The sequence below is a fragment of the Trachurus japonicus genome, chromosome 21 (assembly GCF_045865225.1).
Source record: "Trachurus japonicus isolate A0001 chromosome 21, Traja_1.0".
Classification (NCBI taxonomy): domain Eukaryota; kingdom Metazoa; phylum Chordata; class Actinopteri; order Carangiformes; family Carangidae; genus Trachurus; species Trachurus japonicus.
Genome location: NC_140927.1, coordinates 15,365,165 through 15,386,074, shown reverse-complemented (window position 1 = coordinate 15,386,074; position 20,910 = coordinate 15,365,165). Strand labels below are relative to the sequence as shown.

Below are 20,910 nucleotides of genomic sequence, written 5' to 3'. Positions count from 1 at the left end.
GCCAGACTATATCATTAAAATGTATAGTCTGGCAACGACCGGTAGACCTCGGCTCAATCCAGGGGGCGGGATGAAGGCTGTCTTTCAAACTGCCTCTGCACCAATAGGGTAGCGCTATGACCAATCAGAGCAAAGAGCAGGATGATGTTAGCCTGACAAGCCAATTAAAATGTATGTCGTCATCACGTTAAGCCTGCCCAACGACTCTCTAAACAGATAGAGCGCTGTGATTGGTGAACACAAACGGTGTTCGAGACTCAAAAAGTTCCTATGGCTCGTTTCTAGACCCACCTACGGAGCAAATATATTTGCTGCCGCTAGGGTGCGTCTAGATTTCTAGGCTAATCTCTAATACAAATTTGGTAAGATTGCTCCTCAAATTTACTGTAAGATAACTTTGTCCAAAGTGAATTTAGCCCTCTAAAACCGACCATAGTTTGGTTAACCGAACGTTGCATCGATGCTACGCTTGCACATGTTTTACAAAACATTAAATAACTTATGAACCATTTATGATAGAGATGAGTTGTGAACAGCATCTGAATCGTGGGATTTTTCGAATGGTGCCTCTATGACAACAAGGGACGATGCGTCATGTAACTACATGGTAAGGGAACAGAGCTAAACCGAGCTAGCATCAATGCAAACTCATCAGTCATCATCACTGAGTCCGTTTATACGGTTTAAAACTCCGGTGTTGTGTTTGTTTGTGTTGGTCCCGTTTCACTCGCGTTCATGTTCTGTTTACCGTTGCCATGCCAAGGCATGCAGCGGGGAGGGAGGGGGCCTTCTTTATACAGTCTATGGAGGGGGCACGTGGAGGTGCGGCAGGAGGGAGAGGTGGGTGGGACTTGTGAGGGAGGTGGAGCTGTTGATTTTCAAATGTTTGTGCTGTGCTGAGTGAAATGCCAGATCGGTAAGACTTGCTTTAAGGTACAAAAGGGTAACTAATGATTAAGTAATGATTCAGTACTCATTATACTCATTTTGATGTCTCCTTAAGGTACACAAAAAGGGTAACTAATGATTAAGTAATAGTTATTCCTCAGTAATTTGATTAGGAGTTACTGAACTCGCCATTAACTAATAGTGAGTAGTGATAACTGTGAACCACGGTGATCCTACTTTACACACAGCCCCATGATACATTCATTTAGCCTACCAAACATGTGACAAACTATATTTATTTCGAAGGCAACATGGATGGTCATATTGATGTGTATGTGGTCTGAAATTAATGAATAAAATCTTCTCAAGAATCCTGCTGTCTGTGATTTTTTTTAAGGAACTGCTAATGTAAAGATGAAGATGAAGAAATGAAAAACCACTCATTATGTGTCACTTTAGGTCATAAAGGTTAACTACTGGACAGGTTATTGAGTAATGATTCTGTACTGAAGTAACTAGTTCACTAATCATCAAGTTGTGATTAACTTTCTATGAAATTTGATCATGAGTTAATGAAGAACTGATCATTAATAGTTCCTCATTAGTTCCATAACTACTCCTCTGAAATTTGATCAGGGGTTCCTGAAGAACTGACCATTAAAGCAGAAGTAAGCGATCCGGTCGTTTTGGCTAATGCTGCGTTCCTTTTCCCCCTACTGAAGTGGATTATTATAGAAATGGGGAGGGTGCTAACAGAAGTGGAAAAATAAAATGAAGTATGAATAGGGGTTGTGACAAATTAACTAACAGCCAACAAAAAATGCAGTTCTTTGTTTGACTGCTCTGTTGCGGTGTCAGTGAAATAGATCGGAGTGGGAGCTCTTCGTTTATCTCCTCTTTGACGCTGTGGTTAAAAATAGCTTCGGTATCTTTTCAATGGCGCTGAGCCGCAGGGGATTTACAGGACAAATAATAACAATAAAAACGGAGACGTCAGAGCTATGCCTGTTAAAAAAACGTGTACTCACAGGGAAACAATAAAAGTTCGATTAAAAAAAAAAGATTTAAAACAACAACAACAAACAAACAACAACAAAAAAACGTTTGCCTTAATATGAACCTAGAAACTTTTTGCAGTCAGTTCACGGTCTACACACAAAACTCACCGCATGTTTCTGCAGTCTGGCGCGTGCATAATCGATTTATCTGAAGCAGCAAAAACAGGGTGTGAAACCGATACTGTCCTATGTGGCCACCTCTGGCTGAACCAATGAGCACCGTCTGTGGCTGCGCCGAAACTAAAGGCGTTCAGTGGCCGCACGCAAGACAGGTGGAGAAAACCTCTGTGACAATACACAGCACACAGGCCTAAATGAATGTGTTTTATTCACTACACTGAGATATGTCCCATACAGTAAGTGTCTTGAGTTGTTTTGAATTTCTATGCAGAACAAGCGGAGAAGACACAAACGATGACTCAATTTGTAGTAAATAATATTTTAATCATTAAAAAGGCACAGTTCTTGATTGTGTTCAGTTAGTGAGTATGACACAAACACGCACCGGTGCCTTAACATGGAGCAGGTAAAGCATTTCAGTGGTTGATAAAGTGCTGTAACTTTTCCTTTTTTTGTATTTTTATATAAATACAAGCACAAATTAAAAAATATATAAATTGCATTTTAAGTGAAAGTCCTGCATTCACAGCTTTACTCAAGTATTAGCAGCAAAATATATGAAAAACAAAAAACAAAAAAACAACAACTATAGTAGCCTACTCACAGATCAGTACGGTCCTTTTTAGACCTAAATGTAAGTGATATTAGTGAATTATTATCAATCATAGATCTGCTTTTAAATAGCCTTTTACTTAGTTGGGTATTTCCATCTCCATATGCAATATTTTGGTAGTGGTTTGCATTTGTACATTTTGTTATTAATACACGTAGTGAACACATAATGGCACATTTCACTGTGTATATTGGTATATTGGTATTTATATTGTATGATATACTGTACTGTCAGATAAACACAGTGAAGTGAAAAGTAAAATATTACCATTGAAATGCAGAAGTAGATGTGTAGGTTGCATAAAGTAGAAATGCAAGTGAAACTATTCAATTGTACTGTAATACAATTTGAAGTATTCATCGTCATTGTACATGTTTGTTTAAATTATATTATAATACACAGTGTTTAAACTAGACATACATTTCACTGGCCAATGTTGTTTGTGCAAAATGTTAAGAAATCATCCACAGCAGCAAACTGTACATTATGGCTTCACAGCATCTTGGCTTCATTTTTTCCACAAGTGCTTTACGTGCAACAGCATTAATCAGTATTTATTTTTTTTTAAAGGCCACACAACAGGCAAGAAATAAACCTGCAGAGGAGGAGACGCATTTGCAGCTACAGTGGAATGTAAATCAGAACTTCCTGTTGTGCAGCTCCGCAACCTGCCGCAGAAAGTCTCTTTGGTTTGAGCTAAGACTTGCTTTGCTGCTGACCTCCTGCCACATGAGAGAGCCGTGGCTGCTCACCATCTAAAGAAAAGTCATAGGTGATTATTTATATATTTACTGCAGGGAAAATCATGACCTCAAGTTTGTCCATAAGTATAACTACAGAGAAAAACCCACATTCAATCAAATTGTTTGTATAATTGTAAAATAATGGACTCTTTTACATGACCTAAAACAGTAATGTTCTTCTCACCATGTTATTGATATCAACCATCACCGGGCTCGTTCTGTTCAGGTGAATGTTTAGCACAGAGGTTTGGACCCAGGCGTTATCTGTGTTCCTGCAGTCGTCCACATAACCCTCAAACACCTGAAACACAGTGACAAGTTCATCAGTATCAGCATATTATTATTATTCATCTCAGTCATTAAATTCTTCAACTGTTATCAAACAAACAAGAGTGGATTTAATTGATGATAAACTGATAACAGCCTCAACTAAATGTAAAAATCTTCACGGCTGAATGCCTTTGTGTACAGACTGCAGTTCAGTCAACACCTCTCTATAATGGTTTCAGCAAAAACTGAACATGACCACCTACATGAAGGGAGGGTTTGCTCCAGGGCTGCTGTAGTAGACTGTATTAGTTTTAGCTTTAGTTTTCTTCTTGTTTCTGAACAATTCTTTCTTTGATTTAAGCAACGTGTTGAAAAGACCCACCTTTGTTCCCTCTGATAGTTTTGTATTCATCTTTTCATACAGCGTCTTCCCCATGGTTCTCTTTAGCGTCACTGGCAGTTGATCAGCAGATTGGACGGCTCCCTGAGGGATTCATGTAGGAGCCTTTTTATCGAACTTTTTAAGCATATGTATCAAACTATTACAAGATCACAACTATCAGTGTCACAGCTCAAGAAAATACATTAAAGCAGAAGTAAGTGATATATTTGTGTTAATATAAGTCTTAAATAGTTATATCTTCCGACAGCAATCACTTACATAGAGTGTTTGGTCTGAAACACGGGTCTGTCAGTCACTCTGCTCTGCTCTGAGTCAAGGAGAAAACATTTATCGTATCCTACAGTTTTTATCCAATGAGGAGAGAGAACGGCATGCAGGGCTGTGTGTGCAGCCAAGGGACGCCGTGAATGTGGCGACGTAGGGACGAGGACTGTTATGGTGCGTTCAAGGAAACTCGTATTTTTCCAACCGTGAAGTCGTACCAGTTCGATCTGGTACGAGTTCACCGGTCGTAAGTTACGAGTGGCCGTTATAGTGACTTTCACCGGTAAAACAGGTCGGAAAAACACGAGTGGGTTGCCTGGAACGCTACAAAGTCTTAAGTTGTGACTTGAAGCTGTAATTTACGATTTCAAAAGCCTGCCTGGAACGCAGCATTAGCGAAAACGGCCGGACCACTTACTTCTGCTTTAAGCCAAACACACATAAAAAAAAAAAAAACAAAGCAACAAAAAATTAAATAAAATGTCCAAACAGTGTTATAATCACAATGGGGGGTGTCAGAAAGGTTGTGTTGTGCAAAACGAAGCCTGCTCCATCTCAGCCCATACTTAATTTTTGTGGTAACATCATTATACCCAGTACACCACCCTGCATATACTGTAATGAAGGGCCGGTGATAATATAAAAGGTTTGGAAACACCAACCCCCGGCTGCCTTCTGTACGAATTCTTAAAGGGATAGTTCACCCAAAATTCAAATTTCACTCATTATCTACAGTACTCACCCTCATGTCGATTAGGAGCTATGAGAATTTTCAGAGTCCTCCGTGCCTTCTCTGAGTTACGGGGGGGGGGGCGGGGGGGGGGGGCGCAGCAGTATTTGTCCATATAATGGTTGTCAATGGATACCAACTTTCTTCGTCCAAAAAGACACACTAAAAAACATCCAAATACCTCCATAATGCTCGTCTGTAATGTCCCTCTTGTATTGAAGCCCCGACATGAGAAATTGTTCCGCCGGTCAGTGCAAATCACGCGAGATTTGCACGGACACAGGAAGAGCAGTGAACTGAGACACTGGGAGCTTCCGCTACAAACAAGCTTAAAATATAGACTTATTTAACAATTTCTCATGTTGGGGCTTCAATACAAGAGGGACATTGCAGACGAGCAGTATGGAGATATTTGGATATTTTTTGGTGTGTCTTTTTGGACCAAGAAAGTTGGTATCCATTCACAACCATTATATGGACAAATACTGCTGCACTAACCCCCCTGTAACTCAGAGAAGGCACGGAGGACTCTGAAAATTCTCACAGCTCTTAGTTGACATGAGGGTGAGTAGATAATGAGTGAAATTTGAGTTTTGGGTGCACTATCCCTTTAATCCTTGGGAGGGATTTGTTTAAGACACAATGAAGTACTGTTAGTTTCAGATTTTGTGATAAAAACAGATGCTGTTTGAAAGAAAAGCCAGAACCTTCAATTGAGACTGATGACCATAGATGCAGCTGGACTCACCCCAGGTAAAGCCAGGGCTCCTTGACTCTCGTCCCAAACGGCCAAATACTCCAAAACAGACCTCTCATTGTCTTGCCAGCTGAAAAACAACAACATCACAACCTAAGATCATTGAAACACAGTGATAATGACAAACATCTTCCTTCTAAAGACATGAGATGACCTACCGTGTAACAACGAGGTCTATATTCAGGTTTGGACCCAGTTTGCTGAGTGCACCTCGTCCCCTAACGCCAGTCCGTCCACCTGGGTTTCTGATGACAGAGAAGATACATAATATCATATATCAAGACGTACTTGCACGGTTGCCTGTGAAGTGCCATTTGATGCTTTGTGCATCTTATCTCGCGTCATACCTGTATTTATCAATGTCGTCTGATTCTGGTCTGTGGCAAGAAAGAAGATAAGAAATTTAAGGGATAAGGAGACATTTTCAAAATACAACCAGAGGCAGGTTCATCAGCCACTGAGGACCATTCATTACCTGCTATTACCTGATATGTGACTGGCTTTATGAATCATTATTTCTATACTAAAATAGTTTGTTTTCTTGATAAAAGTACTCATTTTATTTTATCAGCTGCAAATATATCCCCAAACCAAGCCATACAGGAACAAAACATTATCTATAGTCCTCTCACAGTCCCAACATACCCATCCACATGGTCTCCAGTGTCTTCATAAAAAACTGGCATGTATGAGCTGAAGCTCACCTGAATGGAAAGGGAACATGAGTTCAAACAACCACAAACCATCTTGTGAGGCAGCCAGTGATTTTAAATTTTTTTTTGGTGGAAATATATGTAAAATACCTCCCACGGCACTTTCTCCTCAGGCACAGGGAAGCGTGTGAGCTTGCTGTTGGGATAGTAAAACTGACGAGCGTTCACGTGGAAGCCGACCTCATTCTCTGGCAGATTTCTCAGAGGGTCAGTCGTCTCATCTGTTGAAGCTGATGCTGCAGGGGAGTGGGTGCAAACAAAAAGGAGATTTAACATGTAATATAGTTGTAAAATACAGACAATAACAGTGAATGAGGAACTGGGCTCCTGACGTGCTGATTGTGCTTCAACACCCTGAGATTTTAGATTCTCCATAATCCACTGCAGGGCTCTGGTCGACTGGACGACCTGGAAGCAAAATAAAAGTAGGTCAAATACTGTTGCCGACTGCTTATACAACACTGAAGATGACTGATTTCTCACAGGGGATAACTAACTGGAAGTCAAATTTAACAAACACACATGGGTGCATCAGGAAGTGTGCCATCTCTTTTCTACATCTTGCCTTACTCTAAAGGCATAATGTGAAATGTTACAGACACACGTGCAACATCAGTGATACCAAGAAAAAACAGGTTACCACCTGCTCCTCTAGTCGAGCCAGTCTCGCAACCATGTTATCAAAGCTCCCCTCCTCTTCCCTCTCCAGCCGTTCAGTTATAGTGGTGACCCTCAGGAAACAAACACAGAATGTTAAGAGTTATATATACTCACTATATTTAAATACAGTATAGTGTGGACCTTATTAAACCTTAAAAATAAACCATATCTCTGCATTAAAGGAATAGTTCAGATAAGAATGTTGATATGAGTCTCAGTTCTGTCCATTAAATCTTAAGATATACTCAGCAGCTGCTCCTTATCTTACTTTAGCTTATTTATAGTTGAGCTAGCTTTAGTTGGTTTATCTTGGCTTCAATTTTTTTTTTAGCTTAGTTTAGTTTAAATTATCTAGGGAGAGAGTTGTCTGCAAAGCTAAAAGAAGGCTGCAAGATCTGTGCTGTCGTAAGATGATTAAATAGACATCATTATGTTGATATTTCTTATATATATCTTTCTTTCTTTTTTTTGTTACAAAACACTGGGTAATATTATCCCTGCCAGACTTTCACAGGTTAAATAAAGCAAATGGAGTAGGTAAAAATCACCCATACTGTATATAAAAGGTGTGATGAGGGATCTCAAATATGTAGCACTTCCCTATATAGGGATTGTTGTGCTCCTACTGTATATCTGGGTAGATTCCTATGGGATTTTACTTTTGAGCTGTGTCCAGGATGCGTCGCTCCGTGCTCTGACTCTGCTCCTGCTGTGTGGACAGCAGGTATTTGTCTTTCATCAGGGCCTCCCAGGACAACAGCTCCTCTTCCTCCGACTGCTCAAGTTTATTTTCTGAAACAAAGAAACAGTGTCAAATGCTCAGTGTCACTATCTCACCTAATATAATACACATTTATTACACAAATCACAAACACGCAAAGCTAGAGAGGCATAACGAGCAAAAACTAAAAACACAAGGTGCAATTTGTTGTTTCCACAGATGGAGTTGCTCTGTTGTCATGGTGATGGTTACATTGTTATAATGACAGTATATGGAGTGAGAATATAAAACCTACTGTAAAAACATTCACATAAAACCTCTCAAATTTGAGATGTTTCCTATAATTTTGCTCACACCATGGTTGTCAGAAATGAAAAAGAAAAGTGCTTGACAGAGTGACACAGCTTAAACAAGAGAGACCACATCAACATTAAATCAACCTTAGGGAAAAGAACAGAAATGAGTGACTATTCTTACTGAAGTCGGTGCAAACAGCGACAGGCCGGCACAGCACCATGTTCCTGATGAAGAGGTAGAGATGGCTGAAGATGATGAAAGGCGGAGGAGCAGCGGGGCGGCTGTGGTACTCTTTAATGAGCTCATATCTTTGAAACTTCCATATTCTGTCCGTGTTGTCCTGCACTTCCTGGAACGTAAAGCTGTTGAAGAGAGCAAAGGCAGACAGAGGATAAAAAGGCGAAAACCAGATGTTATCGTCATCAGCTCTGGCTAAAAACAAAAAAAAGATGAAATAAAAAAACAGAGTGATGCTGAGGAGGGGCTCACTTGAAGATTGCTATGAGCAAGTTGAGCAGCAGTATGTTGGCGAAGAGCAAGTAAACACAGAGCATAATGATGGTGAGCCACTCGGGGAAGGCTGGTGTCTGGTTTTCATTCAGCACGGGACACTTGGGCTTCAGGGGGTCGGTGCCATTCATGGTGCAGGAGTCTATGTCAAATGCAGCTTCTGCAGAGGGAGAAAAGATTGTTTTAATATCATCAATAAATACGTATGTATCCTAAATGTCAAAAGGGAGAGGGATAGACCATTTAATCTATGAACTACAACTACAAATGTTGTTCTCCGTCTCCACGGCACTTACTGTCAATATTAGTGGGGAAATCCCCAAATATGATGAGGTATGGCTCGTAAATGGCCCCGCGGACGATCCAGTCCAGCCGGTTGTCGTTGTGGATGAGAATGCCTTGCTTGGCCACGCCGTACGCCACAACCCAGATACTCAGCAGGAACATGAAGAAGAACATATCCATCATCTTGAGAAGAAACAGACAATCAGTCACAAGTTAGAAACTCTGAAGAAAGGAAACAGGTCACGTGTTTAGTATGAGCAGTCGGGACTTTATTGTTTGTTACAGGTTTGTTGCTGCCAAAAACACAAGATACTCAAGGTAAAACCTCTGCTCACATAATAATAATAGACTATTTTCAAAAATATGAATGATTTGACTCAAAGTATAATTGTATTTGAATGTAACATTCTCACCATCCTCCTGACTATGATGATTTTGGGTCCCAGAGTTCGACTGATAGAGAAGATGGCCATGAGCCGGAGGCAGAAGACCACAAAATCGATGCAGAGGAGGATTTTACCCGCATAGAACAACTGGGATGTCAGCCTGGAATAAGGAAACTTAACTGATGATTCATAGAAGACCCAGGTGATACAGAGCACTTCCATGGCCTGGCCTTACAGTAAGTGTTTGTCAGTGAGGATGGAAACTTACCTAAACGCCAGGCCGATAATAAACAGGACGATGGACAGAACATCTAAAATATTCCACAGTTCGTTGATGTACATCCTGGCCTTCTTACGAAAGCCAAAGCCATCAGGATCATAAAACAGCTGAGAAGAGAAGACGAATTACCATGAGCACCTGCTGATTGATCCTCTAGTGTGTGTGTGTGTGTGTGTGTGTCTGCTGCTGTCTCTCACCTGTCTGACCTCCTCACACACCAGAGAGATCAGCCAGATGTAGAGCAGCGTCTCGCCTGCCGAGGGCGCCGGCTGGAAGTCGACCATCAGCACCACGGCGAACAGGAAGAGGAAGGCGAAGTACGACACAATGTTCCAGTAAAACTTGACCTGTGGGGAGCTGTGCAGGCACAGGAGTCTGGACCAGTTGCTCAGAGGCTTCAGGCGTCGCAGCCTGGTGGGGTCACTGTGGACAAAAAGGTCACAGCGGGGTTATGTTTTTTTTTTCCTCAGGTGACATTTCTTGCTCTCCCCTGCGTGACCTGCTGGTGACCTCTGGATTGAAACCACGACTTTGAGGATAACAGAAACATAAAATGTGAAGGTGCCCAACTACATAAACTCACGTAGTAGTGATCACACAGAACAAGGAATCTGTTTTTCCATCAGTGTCTCTCGTGCGTTTTACTCACAGGCTGGTTGACTTTGTTCGAAGTGTACTTCCTGTCACAGACTCGACTGTCTTGATCTCCTCATTCCTCTCCATTTCTCTATGGATGATTTCATCACGTCTGAGGAGAACGGTACACACACACACACACACACACACACACACACACACACACACACACACACACACCGCTGACCATCAGTACAGAAGTGACACAAACAATGACACAATACAGTATATTAACCAATTAACTGAAAAAACTAAACACTAAATTCATTTTTGACCTTAGATTGACATAAATCACTGTCAGTTTTTATAAATGCATCTTGGGTTAGTCCAGTGTTTTTCAACCTTGGGGTCGGGACCCCATGTGGGGTCGCCTGGGATTCAAATGGGGCAACCTGAAATGTCAAGTAATCGATTTGAAAAATGACTGATGATAAATAGATTTCTAACTAATTATTATTCTTTTGAAAAAGTATGATTAAAAACACTACACACAATCAACTGTATTCTATACTTTAACTTTCTCAAATACAAATCGAGTTCAAATAAAATGGCAATGGCAAAGGCAATTTTCCACCATGGTGGACAATAAAGATTTATTGTATTCTATTGTGAATATCTGAGCTGGCATTCTTGATTGACGGTGGGGTCACCAGAAATTTTTGATGTTAAAATGGGGTCACAAGCCAAAAAAGGTTGGGAACCACTGGGTTAGTCTGAACATGTTGTGGTGGTTCTATGCAGAACAATGTGACTGTACACAGACGTTGTGTTTCTTCCTTTTATAAACCAACTGGAGCTAATTATGTGGTGTCCAAATGCAAATACACTTTAAGAATGTGCCAAAGTGAGTGTTGATTTCAGACTTCTGTTCCACAAAGTTTGTCTGTGTTTGGTAAATTATAAAGACTGCAGGAATTCACCAGTTTATCGTGCCTTTAGGCAACTACGTATTTGACTTTTATGTGGTTCAACTGTCCTTAGAAAGTTACTTGTTTGCCTCCATCTGTCCAAACAGAGAAATCTACTGTTTCTAAATGAGATTACTTTACACAGAGACATTTTATGCAAAAAAAAAGAAGAAAGTAGTTTTATTTTATTTTAGTAGAACAGACTGACCTGAAAAGTAGAAATCCAGTGTAGATAAGAGGGAAGAAGACCATGCAGATCATCACCCTCCACACAGGGTTCTCCACTGAAAGCTCACCACACCAGATCTGAGTCAGAAGAGTCTGGAGAAGAATCACGTGAGTGTTTACCAAGTTAAATTCACTGATCGGTGGTAAAAATAAATAAATATCACTTTTAGCAATCTAGAGAACTCAGAAGATTTCCCAACCTGGACACCTGACTGAGCAACAAAGTTTTTATCGTCGGCCTCCAGTGCCAGCCTCAGGCACGTCGTCCTTCCCCAAGACGGTGACACGCGAACCAGCAGTTTCTGAGCCCGCTCTTCATCACTGTTGTGGCACTTGCTGAACACCCCTAACACACACATACAAACACACGGTGAAGATAAATGACATCCTGGTGAAATGACTTGTAATTCACATAAATAAAGCCACTCATTATGGTTGTGGTTTTCTACCAATGGCGTGGTTCTCATAGTGATCGGCCAGCTCTCGCATGTCCTGCGCCTCGTCTGCATCCTTTCCCTCCGCCGCCATTTTCTTTAGGATCTTACTGGCGGCCAGAGCAGCAGACATGCAGTCTCTACACTGTACAGACACAGATTACACAGACACAGATTCAGTGAGAAAAAATGTATTTTTTTCAAATTTTGTTTGAAAAAGTGTTTTCATCACCTGCTCCCAGGCGATTTCAGCCAGCTCCCTGTTATTCTGGACGACAGCCCAAAGGAAAAGGTCCCGGCCTGGGTCTCTCTGTGCCTCATCGCTGTGGCCCCTGAGTTGAGCATGGGAGCCCGCCTCATCTTTAGACTGCTGAAAGAGAAGAGGAAGAATGTTTTGGATTAGAAATACTGGCACCAATCCAAGTCATTCCCATGCATGACCCAACCTATCTACATTTTTCATACATCTTTTTTCCCCCTTTTTAGCCAGATGTTCCATTCGACAATGTGAAGAATGAAATTGTTGTGGAAGTATTTATCTATTGATGTGTTGTCCCACGGGTAGAGCCTTATGCACCCAGGTCTACCTTTGCTCTGTTGGCCTTGTCACTGCTGTCCTACTGCTCTTATTGCGTCATGCTGCACGTGACCACTATGCCTTAAACCGACGTTCCTTGTTTTTTTTTAGTTTTTAGTATGTTTTATTTGAACTCTGTATTCTAATTTAATGTATTTTAAACTATTTATTGCACTCACCGCACTTTTCTTTTTGGGTACGCATGTCATTGATAATGTTGTATATTCTGTTGTGTATGTATGTATGTATGTATGAACAAGGCAGCTGTTTCTTCCTGCGCTATTGGCCCAAGACAAATTTCCCTTGCAAGACAAATAAAGTTTATTTGATTTGATTTGGTCAAAATGGTGTGAAAATATGAGCATCAGTCAGATATCTGATTGGTTACAGGATGCACAGTATGAAAGGTTATTTAGTTTGTGTATTCATGTCCCCATGCTCCCTACAGATACTAGTGCTACGACTACTAATGATAATGATAATATTGTCATAACTTTATGATAATATAATAAATACATATAATAATATTATTAAACATTTTCAGCACTTTTAAAATGAGTGCTTTCCACAAGATAAATGATAAAAATTGCAGCAATTATAAAACAATAAAACTCATGACTAAGACAATAGTGCAATCACATCCAATACAATAAAACCAACTTCTGTTGTGTATTACAAATATAATATATAAAATTATTGGAATACCTTTTTATAAAAGAGAGTCACTTAAAAGTTTAAATAGATGTTATTTGCCTGAGATAAAGATACTTACGGCTAAAGATGAATCTTCTATAGACATGTTGAAGTGGCATGTGATGGTGGAGGGAGGGTAGAGGGGCCGGGTAAAGCTGCCCAGGAGGTGACGCACCTCGTCGCATACATGAGTCAGGGAGATCATTTCACCTTTCCCCGAGTGAGCCCGAGGCCTGATGCCGAACGTCTGCCTCCTGCTGCGAGAGCTGTGCACCCTCTTGGCCAGCTTGTGCAGAAAGAAGCCCCTGGGAAGCTGTTTGTAGAGCTCGCACAGAGTTTCCTCGTCGTGCAGGAAGTCCCTCAGATTCACGCCGTTCTCCAGCAGCAGACTCACAAACTGAGGCCGGTTGCCCACCAGGGCTGAGAACATGGCCCAGTGGAGGTCGCTGGACTGGAGCATGATGACACGGCAGAAGTAAGCAGAAATATTAACGTTTTGAGGGAATCTGATTAAAAAAAGGTTCTGTGTGTCTGCTGACTCACTTATGTCAGATTCATAAACTTGACATAAATAATACAACATTTCACCTTTACACAATGTGATGATGCAATTGCTCTTTGCCCCTTACATCATAAAACCTTTATGGTATGAGGTATTGTATTGTAAAAGCCTGCAGTGGTTTGATGCTGCTGCTCAATCTTTTGTTAACACTTGACCATTCAACCAGTTGTTTAATAGTATGTATAGTATATTAGTAGCATCCCAATGCTTAATTATACATTAAACACTCATTCTTCCTGACCATAGACTAAGTACTCAGGCATGACAGCTGTGTGCTTGAATTGATTTATTGTTGGATTTTAGTAAGAAGATGGGGCAACTACTATGCATCTATCTACCTAAAATGCAGAATTATGAATAATGCATTAATAAGTGCTTTAAAATGATTCATAATATGCATGCTATTAATCCCATAAAAACACTGGCCTGTGGGACCAATTGCTTCTAACGCTTGCTGGAGGATTACAATCAACACATTTACACAAACACATATAATCTATCATTGTTTTGATTGTAAAATTGAATTGCGTAAAGTAAAAGTAAATGATCTAATGAGGTGAAATTTCTCTTTTGACTCAGTCCTCACTTTTTCACGCTGCCACATGTTTAAAATCAAACAGAGCACTCATCCGATCTGCTGCAAACCCTCTCAGGTGACTGCTGCTGCTTTACTCCATTACTGTACTGTATACCTGTTAATCTGATCTAAATAATGATGAGCAGGATTGTAACACAGGGTCAAGGTGAGAGGTTGGCCCTGTCCAGGACAGATTAAACCTGGTGTTGTTATAATGGTGTATTAAGGACAGACCCACCTTCCACTGGCTCTCTTCAGTGAAAATCTCAGTCTCAGCTATATCCACTCGGTTCCAGGCAATAGCCAGCTCCAGCTGCCTCTTCCAGCTCTCGATGCCCAGAGACTCATTGATCCTCGAGGCTGAATGGGAAATTATTATTTACACCATTTTAGCTGTAGAATGACAAATGTTTATTTACATTTAATCTCTGGTACAAGATAGTTCCTCCACATAAGAGGTCATCTCTTCAGTCATTTTTAGTTCATAATGATGCAACTGGCGGCTGACCTTTTGGCTACTGAACAGCTACACAACAGCATGTTCACACAGTGAGTAAAGACAGCGGCTCCATCCTACAATGGGATCACAGCCAAGAAATGCATTTCACTTATTCAAATGGAGCTCAGTGATGGAAACACCGGACACAGCAGTTTCACTGAAACGCTGACTCATAACGATGTTAAAGCTGAGTATCTTAGTGTTTTAGTGCACTTTGGCTCTGTCTCTTCTATAACAATGTGCATTCATCTTGGTCTGTGTTCAGTGAGATTTTTTCCAAGACCATCAGGAGGTGGAGCGTGTTTTAATAAGTAGCACTGCATATTGCTAAATGTATCAAGTGTGGCTATCGATGTCTCCATGTAAAAGAGAAGCGTCCGTGAAGCTGAAAATGACTGCAAGATTATCCGCGCTGGTTTTTGATCTCAGCACATTTGACACCACAATCCGGTCATTTACTTTTTCTCAGAAGCAACGTTATACTCGCTGGGGGCTGGTTTGCCACTAAGTGCTTCTGTGTTCATGCCTAATTCTGTTCTGTGCACCTTCGCCTACCTTTGAGTAACGCTTGAAGAATGGCCACATCCACATCTCCATGACTGTCCTCACTTATTCTGAATACTGTCAGCAAGTGAGACATCCTGATGATGTCCTGAATCTGTAACAGAGAACAAACAGGGTGTGGGCAAAGTGTCACATCAAACTCTGTCCAGAACCACCTGGGGGCAGTAATAACTTATTTATGGCACTTTTAAGAAAGAAATGTCTGAATATGGTCGAGTTTAAAGCAGAAGTAAGTGATCCGGTCGTTTTGGCTAACTTCTTGTCAGCCGATGGAGTTAGCAGTCCCCGCCCTCGTCCCTACATCACCACATTCACGCGCATCCCTTGGCTGCACACACAGAGAGGACCGCCCCTTTATGCCGTTCTCTCTCCTCATTGGATAAAGGTTGTAGGATACAAGGAAAGTTTTCTCCTCGGCTTACAGCAGAGCAGAGTGACTGACAGGCCAGTGTTTCAGACCAAACACTCTATGTAAGTGATTGCTGTCAGAAGATATAACTATTTAAGACTTATATTAACACAAACATTCTTCTTACTTCTGCTTTAAATGAGCAAGTTTCTAACAACAAAGCAGACTCTGTCACCTCTCTACAACAACTTTGACAGGAAACCTTTAAGTTTGTGAATTGATACATGTTCAGGAGTTCTCAGGAATACAGTATTTGATTGAACCTGTTCACATACCATCTTGGTCCATTTTATGATTTGGAGGTCAGGAAAGGTTTCATATTCAGCGCCAAAGAACTTCTTCATTAGCAGGTGGATCAGGGTGATAGTGACCCGGGTCACTGGTAGTCCTGCGACCTGGGCGATCACATCTGCTATTCTCCCAGAGCCCTCCAAGACCACACATGGTGTCCCATTCAGCATGGCGTTGTATATAGTCTGGGAGAGACACACAAGAGTCAGACAAGACAGACAAAGACAGAAGGAAGAGGCTCAAAACTGATGACTCACATTCAGAGTGCCAGGACCTCCATCCAGAACCACACACACCACAGGGATGGTCACGCCGCTGTCTGGAGGTTTGACGAAGAAAGAAAAAAAATCAATACTCAAAGCAGAGCAGATAAATTGAGACAGATTTGAGATGTTATCTGTGACGTCTTGCTGCATTTGCACACAACTGCAGCAGCTATTTTTAACCTTTGTTTCCAAGAAGCTTTCTGGAGATGCACTTTTCCAGACTGCTACGAAGTTCAATCTCGGCGCCATATCGTCCGTGCGTGCCGTCGTCCACCAGGAGGAAGTGGGTGTGGTTGTTATCGAGGCAGGACAGCCGGCCCTGGCCCTTGACGTCCATTGGATAATGCGCTGGGAAACAACCCTGCGGAGCGGGAAGCAGTGGAACAGGAGGGAAAGGAAGTCACAATTAGATTTTATTCTGTCAATGATGATGAATCCTACCACAACAAACCACATGTGTAAATATGTTTACCTCACCTCTGTATTCACCAGAGCCTCCCTGTTGTGAATTGCTCCCCATGTTGCCACTCCGATAGCTATAACCTGACCCTGCATGGAGCTGCTGCTGAGGGCGTAGTCCCTCACAGCCTGCCCTACATGCTTCATGACACCTGTGTGGGTGCCACCGGTGATGATCCACGCACCTGTGTGCAACACAACAAGTGCACAAATACTATGTACGACCCAAAATAGGAGGCATCTCATTCCAAAACCCATAGACACCAAAGGTATAGTTTGACATTTTGGTAAATACACATATCTGCTTTCTTGCTGAGAGTAGAGGATCAATAGTGCTCTTGTTTCTCTCTACTAATTCTTGAGCAGCTGTTTAGCTTAGCTTTATTTAACTGAGGATTTGTTAAAAGCCTTCCTTGCAACTGGACTTTGTTGTATGCATGAGAAAATTCAAATGTTGTTTAGTCAGTGGACGCCTGGACCATAAAAAACACCCTAAAGACCATAAAAAACACCCTAAAGCAGCATGCTTATCTTTATGCTGTTATTAGTACACGATACATCTATTTTACTGCACAGCATTACAGAAGGAAATGATTTGGATGTGTGCAAACAAGCAAACAAGCAAAATGTTTCTTTGTGAGTTAATATCTAATTAGTTTCTTTGGAAAATCTAAAAATGTTACCACCATCTACAGTTTCTTTCTGATTTGAGAGATCAATAAACAGTTAAAGAGTCAACATATAGGTGGAAGAATATAGGTGGAGCACACAGGGAGGACACCCACACACACATGCTCATAAAAACATCCTTGGCTAATCATTGGTACAACTCCTCAGCTCACACGCGCTCACGCTCTCTCTGACCTGTCGTCTGGGCCACTTTGATAAGACCTCTGTGGAACATGCTCTTCAGACGAGCCTTCAGATAGAAGTTCTTGGCTCCTCCGGTCACTGAGATCAGCAGGTTGGGACTGGAAAGTTTCCACTGTTCGGTCAGTAGACGATACAGGACTTCAGGCCTGGTGTCTGTGGACACTCGCACATACTGAAGATGGACACATATAGTATAGGTGAGATCAGGGGCGCCGGTAGGGATTTTGGGCCCCATGAAAGAATCTTTACAGGGCCCCCAACACAGCGGCAAAATTTAATTTTTTGATGCTATTTTATATACAATTATACATTTTAATGGTGTTTTTGACTATCATTACCATATTTGTGAAAGAGGAACATGACAGTTGACATGTACAGTAGGGGAAGAACTGAGCACTCTGAATACAATGGAATTCATTTTTCATTTCCCATAACAGATTCACCTTTGTATTGTTTTGAGACTGTAGTAAAATGTATTATTGCAGACGTTGATATTTCCAAAACAATAAAGTTATTGTTACCAGGACATTGAAAATAAAACATTTGTGATTATATGTTAGTTAAAGCAGAAAAGCAGTTAGTTAAAGTGTTAATATAAGTCTTAAATAGTTATATCTTCCGACGGCAATCACTTTTATAGAGTGTTTGGTCTGAAACACGGGTCTGTCAGTCACTCTGCTCTGCTGTAAAATGACCGGATCGCTTACTTCTGCTTTAATAACTTGGTGTCATTATTTTTACTGTATTATCATTTCATCATCATTAGGGGCCTCTCTGGGCTCAATCACGGGCCCCTAGAATCCGTCTCCTTTACCCCCCCTTTTCGGCGCCCTAGGGTGAGATGAAGACACACAGGCAGATATTTACAAGCACTTAAAAGGAAAGGATTGTCTAACCTTGCCTGTCTTTTGTCCCAAACCACCAAAGTTGATGTCTCCAAAAGCATCAGTAGGCACTTCACGAACATGTCTATGTTTGTCCCACGTCTCCCCAATGAATCCCTCTGGCTTGATGGCATCGTCCACATGATCAGTTTTTGAGTAACCACACTTACATGCATCATTTCTAAAGGGGAAATAAAGAATAATAGCCTACTTATACTCATGCTGCAACAACTGATACATTTAATTTTAATGTAAACGTAGGTTACTCACTGCAGTTTAGGACAGTTTACATCACATTACGTTACTTTGCAGCAGCAGCATTTACAAGGTCGCTCCGCAGACTTTCATCATCATACCAACACAGCACAGAGCAGCTCAGCTTACCTGCTGTTTTTCTCAAAGAAGCAACATTCTCTCTTGTCGATGTTGTCCCTGACCCAGGAGCCGAACGCACAGCGCTGGAAAGACGGGGAGACAGAGAGATGCTCAGAGGGTCTCGCTGCGCTGATGGCCAGATTGTGAATCAGCTGGGGCTCCGCCTCAGCTTCCTCCATCCCGGCAGCAACATGGGAGTGTTAACGCTGCACAGATCTCTGGCCCAGGCTGAGAGCAGACAGCCCGGCAGGAGAGGGAGAGGGAGACTCTGTCTGCAGTCGGTGCTGGCTTCAACTCAGCACTGCATCAGTGATGTCAGAGCAGAGCTACAGCAGCGTGGAAACCTGACCAAACCAAACCCCCTGCTAATGGGGCAGACAGTAGGCACCAATTCATCATCGGATCGATAAGATTGTTGCAGGAAGTGGATTGATTACAAGCCACAGCAGCATGAAATTGTGATAGGCACAGTAGTTTGCAGTTTATGAATGATCATAAAAAACAAGTGCTGATTTAAGTAGCCTACTTCAATTGAGGATTTTATGCTACTATAGCTACTCCTCCTCCACTTCACTTCTGACTCAGCAGTTTAGTATTTTACAAATGAAAAAGGCGAGTAGCTTCTTGATTCATACACTTGTACTTGTTTAATTATAACCACTGTTTCAGCACAAGTAGTAAATTTAAGTGTGAAAAGACTCACCTTTGTAACACTTGAAACCACTTGTTTTAGTGTGAGTTTGTTCTGCTGCCGCTGCGTGATTATTTCCTGCGAGTGAACCTTGATCTTAGATTTGGGTAGCATTTCTGAGAAGGTAAGAAAAATAAAAAGTCTAATGTGAGTTGCAAGCCTCTGCCCCGAACAAGCACTCTGCGTTTATGTCTTGTGACAGGGCAGAGTGTGTGTACCCATAAAACCTCCTGAGCCAGGAACTGAAGTATTCTGACATATGCCTTTATCTTGTAGACACATGACCTGTTGTACAATATCTCTTCTTCCTCCACCGGCATCCAGAGTAGAACAAACGTCTTCAACATTAGCCGTTGGATTTTCAATGAAAGACCTACAACTTAAAGTCCACACTGACCTTCTGATTCAGACTTCATGTCGTGCGCTGGCAACAAATCCTTTATGATCACTGAGCTGGACAGAGAGGCTATAAACGTCTTGTTATGTTGCACTGTTAAATGACTCCACCCTCTATCATAATCATAGTCCACCTTAACACTACTAACAAACTCATTTTATACAAATTAAGATGTTCACTGACAACCTTAAGGAAACTTTGCAAAACATTTTATATTACATTGCCAGTGTTTACAGATTGTAAGTGGAAACTCACTCCTACTGTAAACACTTCTTAAAGACTATTTAGATTATACATTGTTGTAGATAACTTTACCCTTTTACTGTCTTCAGATCCTCCTTTCACTCAACAGCAACAGTTGTCTTGAGAAGTTGTGTCTGGGCTGTGTCGGGCTGGAACGACACACACTTTCAGGTGAGTGCAGTGTTTCATGTCGTTTTCCTGGCGTTATAACACCTGTTGCCAGGTGACACCTCCAGAGTATTCAGCTACAGGGATCTGGTTGCACTGGCTGATTCTTCAAGAGCTGATTTTAATTAGACATTCACACTGAAACTGTCAGAATGTCTTTGTTTTTCTGTATGTGAGAGTTGAAATAGCTTCTGATCACAACTTGGTGGTGGATAGTCTGATAAGGACATCTGTTGTGTTATTCAATGGTATATAACTGTTATAATAAATATGTCAATTTGTTATCAGTAGTTTAAGAATATCTAATCCCATAGGAAAGCAAAATCCAAGAAGAGATCTCATGTTGTATCTTTTATTTCTCCTAGACACAAATGGGCTATTTTTGATACTAAGGTGAGACCAAAGGCTTTTTCTCCTGCTTCTCAACTTCAACTCAGGAGAAACAAGCACATATAATCTCATGCTTGATCAAAACAAG

The 20,910-nt window shown here is 41.3% G+C and overlaps 1 protein-coding gene across 1 annotated transcript; it reads right to left on the bottom strand.

Annotated features, from left to right (window-relative positions):
- Window positions 1-2,572: 2,572 nt before the first annotated feature.
- On the bottom strand, window positions 2,573-19,818 carry trpm2 (transient receptor potential cation channel, subfamily M, member 2). Its single transcript, XM_085765233.1, has 32 exons — window positions 19,637-19,818; window positions 18,943-19,016; window positions 18,571-18,739; window positions 17,666-17,846; window positions 16,820-16,986; window positions 16,523-16,703; window positions 16,334-16,395; window positions 16,061-16,261; window positions 15,368-15,470; window positions 14,552-14,673; window positions 13,254-13,625; window positions 12,137-12,274; window positions 11,920-12,049; window positions 11,671-11,816; window positions 11,451-11,563; window positions 10,348-10,446; window positions 9,896-10,121; window positions 9,687-9,805; window positions 9,446-9,578; window positions 9,044-9,215; window positions 8,727-8,907; window positions 8,418-8,599; window positions 7,879-8,011; window positions 7,203-7,290; window positions 6,650-6,967; window positions 6,492-6,550; window positions 6,194-6,223; window positions 6,005-6,091; window positions 5,838-5,916; window positions 4,075-4,176; window positions 3,607-3,723; window positions 2,573-3,434 (listed from the first exon to the last, which is right to left on the bottom strand). The coding sequence occupies exons 1-32, from the start codon at window positions 19,736-19,738 to the stop codon at window positions 3,318-3,320; spliced, it is 4,503 nt and encodes a 1,500-aa protein (XP_085621359.1). The 5' UTR covers window positions 19,739-19,818; the 3' UTR covers window positions 2,573-3,317.
- Between the last annotated feature and the right edge of the window lie 1,092 nt (window positions 19,819-20,910).